Source organism: Musca autumnalis, unplaced genomic scaffold (genome assembly GCF_047663935.1).
Source record: "Musca autumnalis isolate F117 unplaced genomic scaffold, ASM4766393v1 scaffold_1, whole genome shotgun sequence".
Lineage (NCBI taxonomy): Eukaryota > Metazoa > Arthropoda > Insecta > Diptera > Muscidae > Musca > Musca autumnalis.
The window spans coordinates 327463103-327479973 of NW_027411644.1; the positions used below are offsets into that span (position 1 = coordinate 327463103).

Genomic DNA, 16871 nt, shown 5'->3' on the forward strand with positions numbered 1-16871 from the left:
ATATAAAGCCTATACTCTCCTCTTTAATATGACACCAATACCAGCATCGTACGACGAGTACAAGTATTTAAAATATTTTTTGAAAAATGTTGACCTTTGAAATTTGTTTGACCTCTAAAAGGTCCAAACGATATAATGGTTTTAGACCCCAAGTATGTTTTTACGAAATCCGTTGCAGACAATTTGGAGTCGATTTAGCAATGTCCGTCCGTCTGTCTGTCTGGCTGGCTAGTGCGCACGATAACTCTCGAACAGATGAACCGATTTGGTCCAAACTTTGACTTTCGTAATGTTTTGTCCAAACTTTCAAGTTCGAAGATGGGTTATATCGGTCCACTCCTCCCGGTACCTCCCCCACAAAAGTTCGGAACATTTGTGCACACTATAACTCTTGAAGGGAGTAAACGATTTGGATCTCCTAATATTTTGCCCAAATTTAGTTTAACTTCTAAAATGGAGGTGCCTTAGGGTACCTCCTCCACAAAAGTTCAACATTTGTGTCTAAGTGCAGTTTAAGGTCTGAAGATCCTTTGGAAATGTATACCGATGATGTTCCTTGTTGTCCTGCTTACAGCGGTATTATATTTTCCGTGGACAAGTCCATGCTTCCTGGCATACTGGTCCATAAGTTGTCGTATAACCCACTGCAATGACTAGTGGGCGCGATATCCCAAAATAAAATCCACTTCCATGATGGATTATGTCGGTCCATTCCTTTAAGTACCTCCTTTACAACACTTTTGAACTTTAATCCTAATCCATATTATCGTCGGCAAGTTCAAATGTCCAAAAAAGGCCACAAAATAATGAAATGTCCATAAATACATTCGATCTGACAGTAGATGAAAGTTTAAATGCACATAGGCTGAGGGTATATCTCTGTCTGCAAAGCCGACAGACGGCTACGCCATCCCGAGCGTAGTTGGGCCAAAACTATTCTGGTTTGTCGTGGCAGCTGACGCACCTCAGCCGCGATAGAATCCAACAAGTGATTTTCTTTTCCATCTCTCTGTCATCTTTTAGTAGAACGATTGCTCCGGGTGATCTTCAGTGATCTTTGTACATTTGTATTTTTCATAGTTATTTTCAATTTGTTTTTCCTTTCTCTGAATTAAGATTTTATGATTTCGTATTGTTATGTTTGTTATCTAGACAAATAAATATTATTAAGTAATTATCGTTTCCTATCTCTGGTACTATATAGTTGTCTTCTTTTTTCACTATTTCGATGCATTTTCTTTCACTTTATCAGATATAAAAAATAAGCAGGTGTCCAATAATCAATTATTTATATTCTACAACAAACCTTGATTTTAAAAAAAAGTCATGGAACTTCAAAATCGTGCCAATCTCTTTGTTGTATTATTTTATTGTATACTCGTATTTGTGTTATTTTTTATTGTTTACACATGTAATGTTGTTGTATTTTATATATGTGTTTTATATAAATTTGCTAACAATTTTCTTTTTTCGAGAAGACATTCCAGATATTATAAATTTTTATATTTTACAAAAATTAACAGGCGATTTGGCATGAAAATTAGCATTCATAGATATTTATGTATATATGTGGTCATAGGTGTATTCATTTTGCAATTATTTATGTATGTATATGTATAATGTTACTTAACGTTAATAGAATTGTTAAATATACATTTATAAATAAATTAATAATAATAGGAGATCATGCTCACACAATAGTTGAAGCTTTTTCTAAATGTAAGAATTTAATTTAACAGCAGGTTTTATGTTTATAAACTTTATAAAAAAATCGCAATACAAGAGATGTGAATGGAATTATTAAACTCTCATTAGACGAAAGCTAATTTCACTATTTAAAGATAAACTTGAAACCACTGGATGAACCTAAAAAAACGAAACATCCAAAATAACTGTAAAGAACTGAGAAAAATGTGTTTTCTTTAATTTCAAATGGAGATAAATTTGATTTGATACTTTTGACACATTTTTTCTTATACATTCCATTGCCTTATCTACAATGCTAGTGTGTGTTTTTTTCTAAATATTTTTTGTTAATTGATTTATAGTCTTTTGCTTTCCTTAGTTATGCACAAAACAACTTGTATAGTACAATAGTTTTTATATTTATTTCTTAAAAGTTTTTATTTTTTATTTTTGTTTTTAATTTAACTGAAATTTTTACCAGCCCTTGTTTTAGTTGTCTTAGTGAAAACATGAAAAAATTCCAGTTAAGTTTTTTTTATTAGGATTTATAAACATTTAAGATAAATAGCAGTTCTTTTTTTTAGGTTAAGCATTCATGAAAATTTGTGACCATTTGTAACATTTTTAGTTGTGTTTGTTTTTCTGTAATTTTTTATTTACAATTGTAACAAATTAAATTTATATAAAGTTGATGTCAAAAGTTAAAACAAAAAAATATGTCGAAAGGAAAAACGTATCTTTAAGATAAAATCCCATCGTGGTAGGTATATAACATGTTTGTTGGTGGTGGTCTTCGGTCGGTTGCTAGTTGTGATTGTTTGGTTGGTTGACTGTTTGGCTGTACGCTAGTTGTTCGAACTTAATAAGAGTTGTTATTGGTGTTAATGGTATTTTCGCGATTGAAAAACTCATCCGATAATGGATAATCTGCATCGGGATTATGTTCAGCGAGAGGCCTTCTGTGGGTATTACCAAACTGAAATGAAAAACAAAAATGTAGAACACATTATTGGTTATATCTATTTTTGTTCAACATTTGTATCACAGTGTAATACAATATTATATATAAATAAAATTCCATCTTGTTATAAACTTCAGAAAAATTGTAAAACAACAAATACTTTGTATATAATTATATTGATCGATCATATAGTTGTACATATTTTGTAATTATATGCATAACTAGCTGGACCCGGAGCGCTTCGCTACCCCGCAGCATATTTACTTGTTGGCCAAATTCCGTCACACATTCCAAATTTCATCGAAATCGGGCATATATAACGTGTTTGGTGCATCAAATTCTTGAAATCGGAGGAAAATATATATGTGAGCTATATCCAAATCTGAACCGATTTCGATATATTTTGGCACATTTATTTGTAGGCCAAATTCCGTCACACATTCCAAATTTGGTGACAGTATCTGTAACCGTTCTATAGATATTTGCATACAAAATTTCCATTTTTTGGAGGTACCTCCGATTCTGATGCTATATCTCCGGATCAGAATGGAATTTTGAAACTTTTTATAGCCTATGTTACTTTCAGGCGATGTAGTAATATACCCTGAACAGTTCTGCAAGATCGGTTCAGCGGTTTTTGAGTCCATACATTTCAAACAAACAAACATTTTTCTACTTTATATGTCGTCACCATAAATGCCCGAAGACGTAACCCACAACCCGCTATGAAATGAAAAACTGTTTTATGGAATAATTATCTTATGTGGTCGAGTATTTGGGATATTGTCAATCCTATACGAATGGGAGTAATTGATGAAACCAAAACCACGTAAACACTTGATTTTGGGATCCGTCATTACAACAAAATCTGCAATATTATAACATTTTTCGAAATGTCATTTCTTGCTTTATGTATCAGATCCCATCAAAAAACGAATTTCGATTTGCGTGTGGGTTACGTCTTCGTGCATTTATGGTGACGATATATAGATTATATGATCGCATACATCCGAATCACGAATGCGCAAATAAAGAAGAAGAATAATACAATCTCACGAACAACGGGTTCTTCGATACCGGATTGACCTGGAACCAGAAAACCCCCGTGTTCCGGCCCGCCGCTACCACCTCAATGTACACATGTTCGTATTTGTATTGTTTTTCTGGGTTGGGAGCAGCATAGTCCGGAATGCCTGTTTCGGAGTCTTTTGGTCCATGCCGGGACGGAGAACCAAATTATATGTGCTCAGTTTGTCACATCCGCATCCATCATGCTCAAACTTCGGTGAGTGCGTGCATCTCAGGGGTTGTTCTGGACTGTTGCTGCATGCTACGAAAACACAGCCCCCAGTGAGTGGTTGTCGTCATCAGAATACACGACTCGCCCGCAGTCTCCCGAAGAGCAGCCGCAAACGCAGCACTTAACATCACCCGTGTTTATTACAATCCCTGAAAATGCATCATTTTTGCAATTTAATTGCAATGGACTTCGAGGTAAGATCGAGGAAATAGTGGATTTTATGAGTAGGTAGAATATAATGGTCACGGCGGTGCAGGAAACCAAGCTCAAAAACAACTGCAGTTTACCGCGTTGTGATGTTTACAACGTTTTGAGGAGGGATCGCACCAGAAGGATTAGCTTTCCTATTACACCAGTATGTTCAATACAGACCTATCTCGCTTGACGCGTACATGGAATTATGTAGGGTTGCAGAACCTATATATACATCCCGCTGATAAATAGCTCTACTCAAGGTTATAGGCCCAACATTAGCCCGCTTTTGGAAGGTCACATGTTGTGGCATTTGGTCCTCGAAAACGACCAGAGGGGTATAGTGGAAAGCTCTACGTTTTGCACGGTCAATGAGGACGCTTCTACCAAAATTAGCGGTGAGTGTCATAGTTCTCCAGACATAACCATCGTGTCACCTGGTCGTCGTTTTTCTTGGATCAGACCATCTCCACATAGTTGTCTTCATCAGCATATCGCCCGATTTCATCACCTCTGAACGCCGCAGTTTCACCAATCACGTTAAAGCTAATTGACCGAGTTTCAGAGAGTTCACTAAGCACCGCTTCAGAGATCTGCCCTTCCCTTCTGGTGTTCGGGTAGTAGAAATGACGTTCCGAGACATCATAACTTCTGCGGCCGCATGTCATATACCTGCTGGTCGAATACCCGAAGTAAGACCAAATATCCCAGCAGAGGCGAAGGGATTAGCAAATGTGCGTTGTTGTTGTTGTAGTAGCTTCTACAAGAACATGTACATCTTCATTTTATTGATTCGGCTCTGCTTCCAGCTCCAAGTTGAGAAAGGACGCCACCTGAATAGGATTAGTTCAAAGTGAGCGTGGAGTCAGGTTAGTCGGGTTGGCTGGGCAGTTAAACAGGTGATGCGTAGTGTGCGGAACGGTGCCACATGCCGGGCAGATATTCCGCGTGCCATCAATCTTGGCCCAGTGAGAATTGAGGTGGCTGCACCAAGCAGATCTTAGTTATGCCAACACGACTCTCATTTGCCTTGGCAACTGTTGCTCTTCCGCTGCCACGGGTGGTGGGTGATCATCGAGGATGATATTGGCACTGTAGGCTGCCAGAGCCTCAGCGACCGCGTCAATGTGAATATCTCTCAAACATGCCTGATAATAACGTTGATCTAGTGTTTCTCTTTTATATCTCTGGACCTCCCTTTCCAAATCACGAAAATCCTCCCTGACTCGCCTGGGGGATTCAGGCATATGGGTGGTCTTGCCTATATCCTCCAAGCAAGTCCTGCATAGCTATTCTCAGGGCAGTATTCTGGCAGATTTGTAAGCTATACCATTGCGTATCACTTACGTTAGCAAACCACGCTGGTGCCGCATAGCTTACCACAGACCGACCTATCGCGTTGTATGTGGTTAACAAGGTTTCTTTATCCGCACTCCAAGTACTGCCGGCTAGGGACTTGATGACCTTGTTCCTGTCTCTCAGCAAATGTGCGAGTCAACCCCAGTGACCCTAGAGTCAGTGAGCTAAAAGTGGAAGTTAACAGGTTGCTCGCTTAGCATAAGCCTACTTGTTCGGTTAAACCATCTGAAATGTTGCAATATTGGTACCGGAATAAGTGAATATTGGACAGCGGTTAAGTCTTTCTCGATCCCGGGAATGATGAAAGATAGGACCTCCCTCAGTCACGTTTGGCGATGTTACGTTGGCTGATCCGAAGTTATTTTATCTATTAAATATCTTCCTGTCGAGGATGAACCACCATAATTTACAATGGATGACGTTTTGAATGTTCAGGGATGCTAAGTCATCCAAATCGTTGGACCCTGATAAAATTGCCATGCTGAAACGGGAGTCGAGTATCTTATTAAAATAATCAGCATGTCGCTCACTCCCACCACTCACATGGTTCTCGAAGTCTTGAAAATGGGTTCGATCCCAGCAAAGGTGATTAGTTTATACCGACTTCCTTTTTTCTTTAGTCCACCCCAGCTTCAGAAATAGCTAGTTAGTTGCCATCATCAGCATGGTATCCAGCCAGAGCAAGACGTGTGATGGAACAGTGATGGAGGCGCTTGACTTATCAAAAGCTATTGATACTGTCAAGCAGTCCACTCTATTTGAGGACATCGAGCAGACTACCATCCGGCTAAGTTTGAAGCATGGGATAATTAATTATATGTGTGGACGCCAGTCGTACGTGTAATTCAGGAACACGAAGTCCAGGCTCCGTAGAGTGAAAGGGGGAGTTCCTCAAGGTGGAGAAATATCTCCAGAGCTTTTTTACCCCTACCCCTCCAGACGGCATTGAGACCGTGACGTTGGCGTCAGGCACCTTCCCTAATGTCATTTGTGAAAGGCTCAACTCCTATTTAACCGATCTTACCACTCTTTTCCACGCGAGGAATATGCAAATATTCGCCACTAAATCTACGGCCGCTCTGTTCACCACATGGACTGCAGAGGGGAGCACTGAGTTGAATGTCGTGGTCGATGATTTCACAATTCAGAACACATACTAACCCAAAATTCTAGAAGTCACATTCGACGGCATGTTCATGTCGTCAGCGCTTACAACAGCTATCTGTGACAAACTGAGATGTAGGAACTAGGTCTTCAAGTCCACTTGGGGTGCAGATAAAGAAACTGCATATAATGCGATAGATCGGTATGTGATAAGCTATGCAGCGCCAGTGCGGTCCACGAATAAAAGTGCAACGCGATGAAAAAATATAAAAAAACCGATCAGTATGTCGCCCTGTGAACTGCAACACGGTGCCTCCTCTTGTCTACAGTGGGCCATCTCCATGAGGAGAAAACGATTCTTCCAGTACATGGTGGATAGGACCCGCCACCCATGCATACAAGAGAGACTCCCTAGGTCAACAAGCTTATCAAGCAGGTTGAAAAAGCATTCACACAGTCATAAACAAGTACCGTGTGAATGTGGTTCTCGGAGAGCATGCCCCATCTATCGCAGCTGAGTTAGTTTTGGCTCAAATACGCTTGGGATTATGCAGCCGTTTAAATTCCTATCTGCCCAGCATGTTACACAGGCTCGCACTACACACTGCACATTTTCAACTGCTCTGCCAAACCTACTCAACTATTAGGAGCCTAGGACTGGAAATACACCCAGACAAGAAAGTACGCAGGGTGTCTCAGGTGACGCAAACCCACCCGCCCCCACCCCCAAAAATTAGAAAAAATTCATAAAAGTTTTTAACATTTCGATTCCAAAAACTTAAGTTTGGCCTACTGGGTCCCCACGAATTTCTGTGTAATTTGGTGGAGTTAAGTTCGACCGGACCGAACTTTTTATGTTCTCCACTATAATATATTCTGAACTAAACTGAAATAATTCTGAACTAAAATAATAATTTTTCGACCACGGCTACCCCAAATGCCTAAATTAGGTCAACATATGTATCTAAAAGTTCCTTCAAATTACAGCTAATTCGTTTAAAAATTGTCGCTAAAATTCTAAAAATACGGAAATCGGTGGTACCGTTAAATGGGGGCATTACAACTGAGAACCTCAAATGTCAAATTTCAGCTAGTTCGGCCCAAAAATGTAGCTTAAATCCTCAAAATAACTTAAATCGGGTGGTACCGTTATACGGAGGCTATAGCAAAACGTAGACCCATATGTAGCCCATCTTCGAACTTGACCTTATTGCGGACGCTAGAGTGATTACAACAGACGGACGTGGCTAGACCGTCTTAGAATTTTATCCTGATCAAGAATAGGTACATATATGGTCGCAAATGATTAATGCGGTGTATTACAAACAGCAAAACAAACCCTCCATACTATGGTGGAGGGTATAAAAACGAACTAACAAACATATCATACAGTTACAACAACAAATACCGCGATACGTAGTGAACACGTAGCATTAACTGCAATTGTGCGAACTAGTTTTAAATTTTGTGTGGGAGGTACCCCAAGGAGTAAACCGACATAGTCCATATTCGATCATGATCTATGTCTGGAAGAAATGTTACGAGGAACAAATTTCGGGCCAAATTGGTTGATCCGTTCGAGAGTTATCGTAGGCTCCTGCAACCAGTTATACATATATGGGGTCGTTAAACCCGTTTTTTAATATTACACATATAATTGCAATACTAGGTCAAGCATGATTTAACATAATGTTCTCTCTCCTACTACAATCCCGTTAAATGATTTTTGCCTCATTCGATACTCATACAAAAATAATTATAATTTAATTATCTTGTGACATAAATGCCCCCTATTTCGGAATTGCTTTTTAACATTTTTCTTTCATGTAGAGCACTTACCCAAGACTTCATCATTTTAATTAATCGATATCTGGGATATGCTTCTAGGTCGGCATCCAAAAGCATGGTGTTCGCCTCACTCGGATATATTTGGAGCATGGGATTGGCATGGTGTTGCTGCTGCTGCAGCAGCTGTTGTTGTTGATTTGGCTCATTCTGCAGGTCAAGACCTGTTGACATATCGGGCATTTGTGAATGCAATGAACGTTTGCCATGTCCTCCATAGCAGGCATAGCCGTATGCATTACAGCCTTCTGCAAAGAGAAAAATAATTGAGAAAATAAAACATAGGCACAACACAAAAATTGAAAAAACAAAAATGCAAAAGTGTTGCAAAGTCATCCACCCACCTAGTGTAAGAACAAATATATGTATCTATGTGTCAGAGTGTGTGTAAAATAAGGAAAAATTCCACATTTCATTGCTGGCGGCTAAGAAACTTGAAATGGATGGAAGAAAAAGGTTGTTTCTTTAACTTGTCATAAATGGAATTTTGGACAAACAAAATAGGACTCCTTCACCTACCACCTTAACGTAACGTAGAACATCAAACACCCACCAACACAGCCATACGTACATCTTCATACTTTTAATTTAATTGTTTGGGTATGGCCCAATTTAAATTTTAATAAGTCTGCAATTGAGGGTTATTTTTATGCCGTTTAATCTTCGGAAATTATTCGAAAATATCACAAATTTAGGCATAACTTTTCGGTACCTCGTTCTTTTTTCTTAAAGTAATTTAGAAAGTTTTCCAGTTTATTATGGACCTTGTGTCAAATTTAAATGCAATATTTTTTAGGCTGGTCTGATATTGTGTTGTATGTATGACGTTGTTGTTGTTCTTGTTTGATATTATAACCCTTACGAGACTTGTTGATAACCGTTGTTTTGCCAATTTTTTTTCTTTCATTTGTTTTGTGGTTTGAACTCTATAAAACTCTTTTCGTGTGGATGATGTTTGTTTGTCTGTTTGAGGTTCTTAACCAACCACTTAATATACAATTTTCAAGGATAGAAATAGGATAGATATGTTTATGTTTATATGTATGTGTGTGGTTATCTTTTGCTACCTTTGAATGCCGCCTTTTATTGGTTCAAAGATTAATATAATGTTTGACTTTCATTTGGGAATTATTGTGGCCACAGATAACCTGCTCATAACGAGATATATGTACATACATATGTCCAGGTTGTTGTATTTTGATTCAAAATCACATGCACCGAAGTTGTCTTGTGTTAATATTTCCACTTTGTTGTTTTATAACATAGACATGTTTTGCAATTTGTACTTTGTTCTTTGTTGAAACTCCAGAGACTTGTCCAATTTGTTGTATAAATGCTTTGCTGCATACTGTAGCCGCGGGAGAGCTTGTCTTGGGTATTTCACAGATTTTCAAATAAAATTTAATTGCAATGAAGTTGTATTGTATTTTAATTATAAAACAAATATTAATTTGTAAAAAATATAAAGAGTTAAAGGTGGGCTACTTGATTTAAAACCAACATATTTTATGGACGTTAGAAGTAAAAGATTTGTATTGGAAAAAACAGCACACATTTGCTTCCATATCGAGCTCCAGAAATACCCCTATTAGATCTCGCCGAATACTTAGGTGTGTCATGGAAAAGTTACAGTCGAAAATGTGGTTTATGTTATGTTAGTTATGTTTATGTTCGAAAATGGGCCTTATCGGACCACTCCTCCAAGTTCAACATTGTTTGCTAAAATTGTGCGCACGAAGGAAGTAACCGAATTGGTTATAACTTTGCGTATGGTAATATTACTTCTAGGCATAGATCGGGTTCGAATATAGACTCTATCGGTCCACTCCTTCGGGTACTTCCCACACAAAATTCGGAAAATTTTGAGTTTAAGTAAGTCAATACTTCTTGAGATAATGACTTTGCACATCGTATTATTCCATCTAGTCATATAACAGGTTGGAATATGGACTATATTAGTCCGGTCTTCGGGTACCTCCCACACAAAGTTTGGGAAAACTGCAGTTTAATAGCTCCCCTAGAATCGTATTGTAATTTTTTTCGAAAAATTCTTTTGCGGACCCTGTTACGACGGGTCATTTTCTTCGGGGGCAAGTCTATACTTTCTGAGATAATGGATAGTACGTATATAAGTAACCCTCTAAGGGTGAAACCGTTTTGGTCCAAACGTTTTACATCGTATTATTTCTTACAGCCTCGAATTATATCCGAATATTAACTACATCGGACCACTGTTTCGGGTACCTCCCACACAGAGTTTAGAAAGAGTGCAGATGTTTAGCACGGTGTCCTCGATCCTTGCCCTATAGGAATTTCGACGGCTGCACCACACCGAGGGTAGTTGAGCCACAAACTGCCCTGGTTTTTGTGACAGCTGACGCTGTTCTCCGAGGACCTGTTTATGGCATTTGTGACTACGTCCGTTTGAATGCAATTTAAACCTGCTTTGTTAAGTTTGTTGATCTCTCTCGACCTGCCTGAGTGATTGGGATGGCAAGTACTGCAATGAAAGATTGTCATTGTCATCATGTAGATGACCCACTGAAGACATGAGGAGGTACCCTGTTGCTCACCTCGGGGCGGCATTCTGACAAGTTTGAATATCTTTACATCGTGTTGCACTTACATTCGTATACCAATCTGGCGCCGCATAGCTTCACATAGACCCCAAAGACTAGGGACTCGTTCCTACATTTCAGCTTGTCACAGATAGCCGTGGCATGCGCGGATGACGTGAACATGCTGTAGAATGTGACCCCTAGAATTTTGGGTTAGTTTGTGGTCGGAATTTTGCTACCATCGACCATGACATTCAACTCTATTCTCACCTGTGCCGATCATGTGATGAACACAGTGGCCATAGATTTAGTGGCGGATAATAGCATATTCATCGCATTGAAAAAGCCTGTAAGATCGGTCAAATAGTAGTTCAGCCTTTCACAAATGACATCAGGGAAGATCGAACAGTCGTCCGCATACGTTACGATCTCAGTGCCATCAGGAGGGGGCGGGATACAGGAGAGTTAGAGGTTAAATAGTTCGATAGATATCACACACCTTGTGGAAATCCCTGTTTCACTCTACGGGGCTTGAACTTTTATTCAACGTTTCAAGCTTGGCGGGAGGGTTGTCCGCTCAATGTCCTCAAACAGCGTCAAGTAAGTCAAGCGCCACCATCACTGTTCTATCACACGGCTTACTCTGGTTGAGTCCTCGACTAATATGTGTAGAGATGGCGAGCAGCGCTCTTGCCGTCATGTGCTGCTTATGGAATCCATGCAAGTGATTGGCAAGTGGATAGCTATTTCTGACGCTTGGGAGGACTAAAACCTCAAGGGTTTATGCTATGGGCGACAAAACCCGAATTGGTCTGTACGAATCACATTTGCTGACATCGGCAGCGGAACCACCCTGCCCATTTTTCAGACTTAGAAAACGATGTGGTTGGCTATCGACAGGTTGAGAACTTTAGAGAAATACCCGAGTTCCGGCACATAGAGCTGTTTTAGCATTAGAGATTCCATCAGGGCCCAACGCTTTGGATGACTTAGCGTTCCTGATGACATTCGCAACATCATCCATTGTAAAATGTGGCAGGAAGAGTTCTAAGGCGACATAGTACTCTTATCATCACCATGTCACTCCCGGGGTGGTCGATTGAAATAACTTGCGCACCTCTTCGGATCAGTCAGCGTAAAGTCACCATCCGTGACTGGCGTCCTGTCTTCCTTCTTTCCAGGTTCGAGAGTGTCTTAACCGTTGCCCACAATTCACTTATTCCGGCTCCAATGTTGCAAATCTGCAGATGATTTAAACTCTTTTTCCGCTTATGCTCACCGACCAACCTGTTACTTCCAGTGTCAGCTCCCTGACTCTGTGGTCACTGGGGTTGGCACGACGCTCATTTGCTAATCCCGTGGCCTCTGCCGGGAAGTTTGGTTTCACTTCGGGTATTCGACCAGCAGGTATATGGCGTGCGGCTGCAGCAGTGATGATGTCTCGGAACGTCATCTCTGCTACCTGAACATCAGAATTGTTGAGCAGATCTCTAAGGCGGTGATTAGTGAACTCTCTTAAACTAGGCAAATTAGCTTTCCCATGATTGGTGAAAGTACGGCGTTCAGAGGTGATGAAATCGGGTGGTCTGCTGATGGAGACAAATATGTTGAGATGGTCCGATCCAAGAGAAACGACGGGTTCAAGGTGACGACAGTTGTCATACCGGGTGACACGATGGTTATGTCTGGTGAACTTATTGGTTTTAGTATTGTTTTTGGTTTTAGTATGTTTGGACGAAATCCGTTTTAGACATTTTGTAGTCGATTTAGCCATGTTCGATTCGGTCGAATATTTGGCCCACATAATATTTTGTTTAAACTTAGATTAAGTCCTAAGATGGGCCATATCACTCCACTCTGACTCGTACGCGCAAAAATGGTGCGCATAATAACTCTCAAAGGGAGTAAACGATTTGGTCCATACCTTGCAATCGTAATATTTCTACCAGACATAGATCTCGTTCGAATATTGACTATATCGGTCCACTTCTTCGGTCGAAAATTTCGAAAAGTGCAATTTAAGATCTGCTTTGTTCTCCCGTTCCCAATTGTGACGGTATACGTTTTCTCAGGGGCAAGTTCATCCATCTTGAGAAAATGGTCCGAAAGCTGTAAAAAAACTCCTACGGCCACTTATATCGTAATATTTCTGCGAAATTTAGAAAAAATTCGAATAAAGTGCTTATCAGTCAGTCCACTACTTCACTCAACAAAACTTCTAAAATGTTCGTTAAAATAATGCTCGCGATAACTCTGAAACGAAGCAACAGATTTGGTCTAAATTTTGAATATTTTGTCGAAACTTGGTTCGAAAAATTGTCCACTCCCTAGGGTATATTTTCCACAAAAGTTCAACATTTTTGTTTAAGTGCAGTTTAATGTATGTTAGAGGATCCTTTGATAACTCTCAAAGGGAGTAAACGATTTGGTCCATACCTTGCAATCGTAATATTTCTACCAGACATATATCTCGTTCGAATATGGACTATATCGGTCCACTCCTTCGGTCGAAAATTTCGAAAAGTGCAATTTAAGAGCTGCTTCGTTCTCCCGTTTCCAATTGTGACGGTATAAGTTTTCTCAGGGGCAAGTCCATCCATCTTGAGAAAATGGCCCGAATGGCCAGTCAGTCCACTACTTCACTCAACAAAACTTCCAAAATGTTCGTTAAAATAATGCTCGCGATATCTCTGAATCGAAGCAACCGATTTGATCTAAACTTTGAATATTTTGTCGAAACTTGGTTCGAAAAATGGTCCACTCCTTAGGGTATCTTTTCCACAAAAGTACAACATTTTTGTTTAATGTATGTTAGAGGATCCTTTGGATATTTGTTGCTCATTGTAGCCCTTTTTACAGCGATATTAGGTTTTTAGTGGGCAAGTCCATGCTTCCTTATGTAATGGTCCAACAGTTCTAAATTATACGGTGATGCACTGTAATTACTGATAGGTGCGATATCACGAACTTTAATCCAAATCCATATTTTTGTCAGGCAAAATTAAAAAAAAAAAACTCCCTGAATAGATAATTGGGTAAAAGGATTTTAGTTGTGTGTGCAGATGGAATAGCCATCTGTCTATGTATGAAAGCTTTAATTCACACAGGCTGCCGAATGATACTTTTTGAAGGTATATTTCAGTCGGTAAGGACGATCAATATTTTTGGCTGTTGTATAGTGTTTTAAGATCCACAACTTTGGTTTAAGCATTTCTAATAAAACTTGTCGTTTTTGCAAAAAAAAAAAAAAAAAATATATTTTGACCTTTGACCGCAAATAACTTTTCTGTGTACTTGATATTATTTTGTTTGTAATGGTAAACTCAAACTCTTCACCAACAGTTTTCTATTGTGGAAGTTTTTTTTTTGTTGTTTCAATTGTCTATTTTGAATTTATGATCCAATTCAATCTGTTCACATTAACGTATGAGTGTTGAGATTTTGTTTTCCCAACAATAATTATACGCTTAGCAACATACATATGTATGCGGCAAAATACAAAGCTGATTCTAGGTTTCATGAACTGCAAACTTGATAACCCCTTTCGTATTATTAAGATATGACGTCAAATAATATAATAATAAAAATGATGAATTTTGTAGCGTCAGAATATTCCCTTTTCTGTAAAAATTTGTGTAACCCAAATTATTGAAACAATACGATGCAATTCGCAAATGTGTGAAAGGTAAGTTGAATTGCTTCTGTTTTCTTATCAATACGTAACAAAGTAGACAGAAACGAGTTGAGAGTAACTGGGTGTGTTATAACAATACAAATATATAATAGAGTGGGTAACTAAATATTAAGCTGACTACTTTTCAACTTTGCCCAAGATGATATTGAATTGAAATTGTATCACCACAGCATGTTGCTCAGAATATGCTTAACCCATATTAATACTGAACACAAATAACCATATTTCAGCGCCTGCAAAGTTCATGTGTTCTTAATTCGCACACACACACTCACACACACATTTGCACATTTTGCAACATTATTGCCGTACCAATTGTTCGGCATTGTCCTTCTTGACTTGCCAACCGTTTCCATTTTCATAATTTTATTACGTTTCTTTTGTGAAGAAGACAAACAAATCGAAACGGAAGCGCGTAGTCGTTTTGTTCAATGAATGAACGAATGAAAATGATAACAAATATTTTTGTTATTCTTACGTAGACCCACACACACATAGATACATATGCTGCATACAAGCAACAACGTCATCATCACCATCATAATTATGCCAATGCTCAGCATCCATAAACGTAGGAAGAGAAATAAACTAAAAACTATTTTGTAACACACAAAAATGACGCTATACTGTTGACAATTGACGTCAAATGAATGCAGAAAATATTGGTTTGTTTATGTTGTGCATTGAAATGACTTGCAAAGGCAAGAAAAACAAAGAAACAGTTCGGAATATCAAATGGACTCCACTGCAAAATATGCACTTCGTATAAAAATAGGGGGTATGTGAAATAACATAAATTTCATATTGAAATAATATTCACATGAATATCTGTGGGTTTCATGGAATAAGTGCATAAGTCGAAAATTGTGAATTTTCAGCGCTAACCTAAATAGGCTAACGAACCTTAAAAAGTCTGTTGCTTTTGCAAGCCTTAAGACAGCAAATGTAAGTTTGAAAGAACAATTGCGATGACTGAACCAAATCCGGACTCAATTTAAGAGTCATTCTAGTCGGTGGCCAAAGGGTTTCTACAGCAATGGGGCAATTATCTCCGTCAGTATGGTCTTACTTTCCATAAAAAAATAAGGTCGTAACATGAGTCGCGAGGACTATCTGCTGTAAAAATTTCTAAACTATCCTAAATTGCACATTTGCGAACAATTTTGTAATATTGTGTAAATGGTACCAGAAAGAGTGGACCGATATAATCCATATTCGAACCTTATTTAAGTCTGAAAGAAATATTACGATTAGCAAAGGTAGTTGCCCATCAGACATCTTGGACTAAAATGCAGGAAACATGGCATTGCCCACGAAAAAACATCATATCGTTGTAAACAGGATCTCAAGATGTAGTTTCGGCAAACATTTGGAAACGATCCCTAAACTGCACTTATGGAAATATGTATGTTGAAATTTTGTGAGGGAGGTATCTGAAGATGTTTTCCAATATGGAACTTCTTTGAACGTTTGAAAGGAGTTTTCCGATGTGCAAATTTTGACCAAATCGGATACACAATTCGTAAGTTTTGAGGTTTATCAATCATTTGAGTTGGTGCCGACAGAGATAATTAGAGCTTATAGGACATTATCTTAGAAAGTATGGACTTTTCTCCGAACAAATTCTGCCGTAGTAAAAGAGGCAGCAAGTACAACTCATGACGATCCGAAGGTGTTCCTAAATTGCACTTGTGCCAACAATTTTTAATTTTTGTGTGGAAGATGCCCAGCTGGTGTGAGACCACTACCTGGGTAATTGTGACATGGTCCATATTCAAAGCTGAGCTATGTTTGGAAGAAATATTAAGATGAACAAAATTGGGTTCTCCCTTCGAGAGTAACCTTGCGCCCCATTTTAGGGAAACATTTTTAACTTTTTTTGTGGAGAGGTACCCAAAGGAGTTTCGCATCCTCGAAACTGATCCAAGTTTGGACAAAATATTACGAGAACCAAATTTTTGCACCAAATCGGCCAGCCGGACAGACAGACCACAATTAAGAGTCGGAACGGAACGCCGCACGCTGACAAGATAGGAAAAAAACAGTGAGACACGAGTTATTCCATTTTTACCCTCAGTCTATAGGCCAAAGAGGATATACACACTTTGATACGACCAAAACTGTGCCTCATCGAAATTTTCGGGGCCAAGTCCATACTTCCTGAGATAATGG

The 16871-nt window shown here is 38.9% G+C and overlaps 1 protein-coding gene across 2 annotated transcripts in view; it reads right to left on the minus strand.

The window, feature by feature from the left end:
* Window positions 1-1365: 1365 nt before the first annotated feature.
* CCHa2 (neuropeptide CCHamide-2) overlaps window positions 1366-16871 on the minus strand; it is a 64164-nt gene continuing 48658 nt past the window's right edge. For both annotated transcript variants that reach the window (XM_073962839.1, XM_073962838.1), the window contains exons 3-4: window positions 8442-8695; window positions 1366-2662 (exon numbers count right to left, since the gene is read on the minus strand). In XM_073962839.1, the coding sequence (XP_073818940.1) occupies window positions 2546-2662; window positions 8442-8695 (371 nt within the window). In that variant the 3' untranslated portion in view covers window positions 1366-2545. The remainder of the gene's footprint in view (window positions 2663-8441; window positions 8696-16871) is intronic.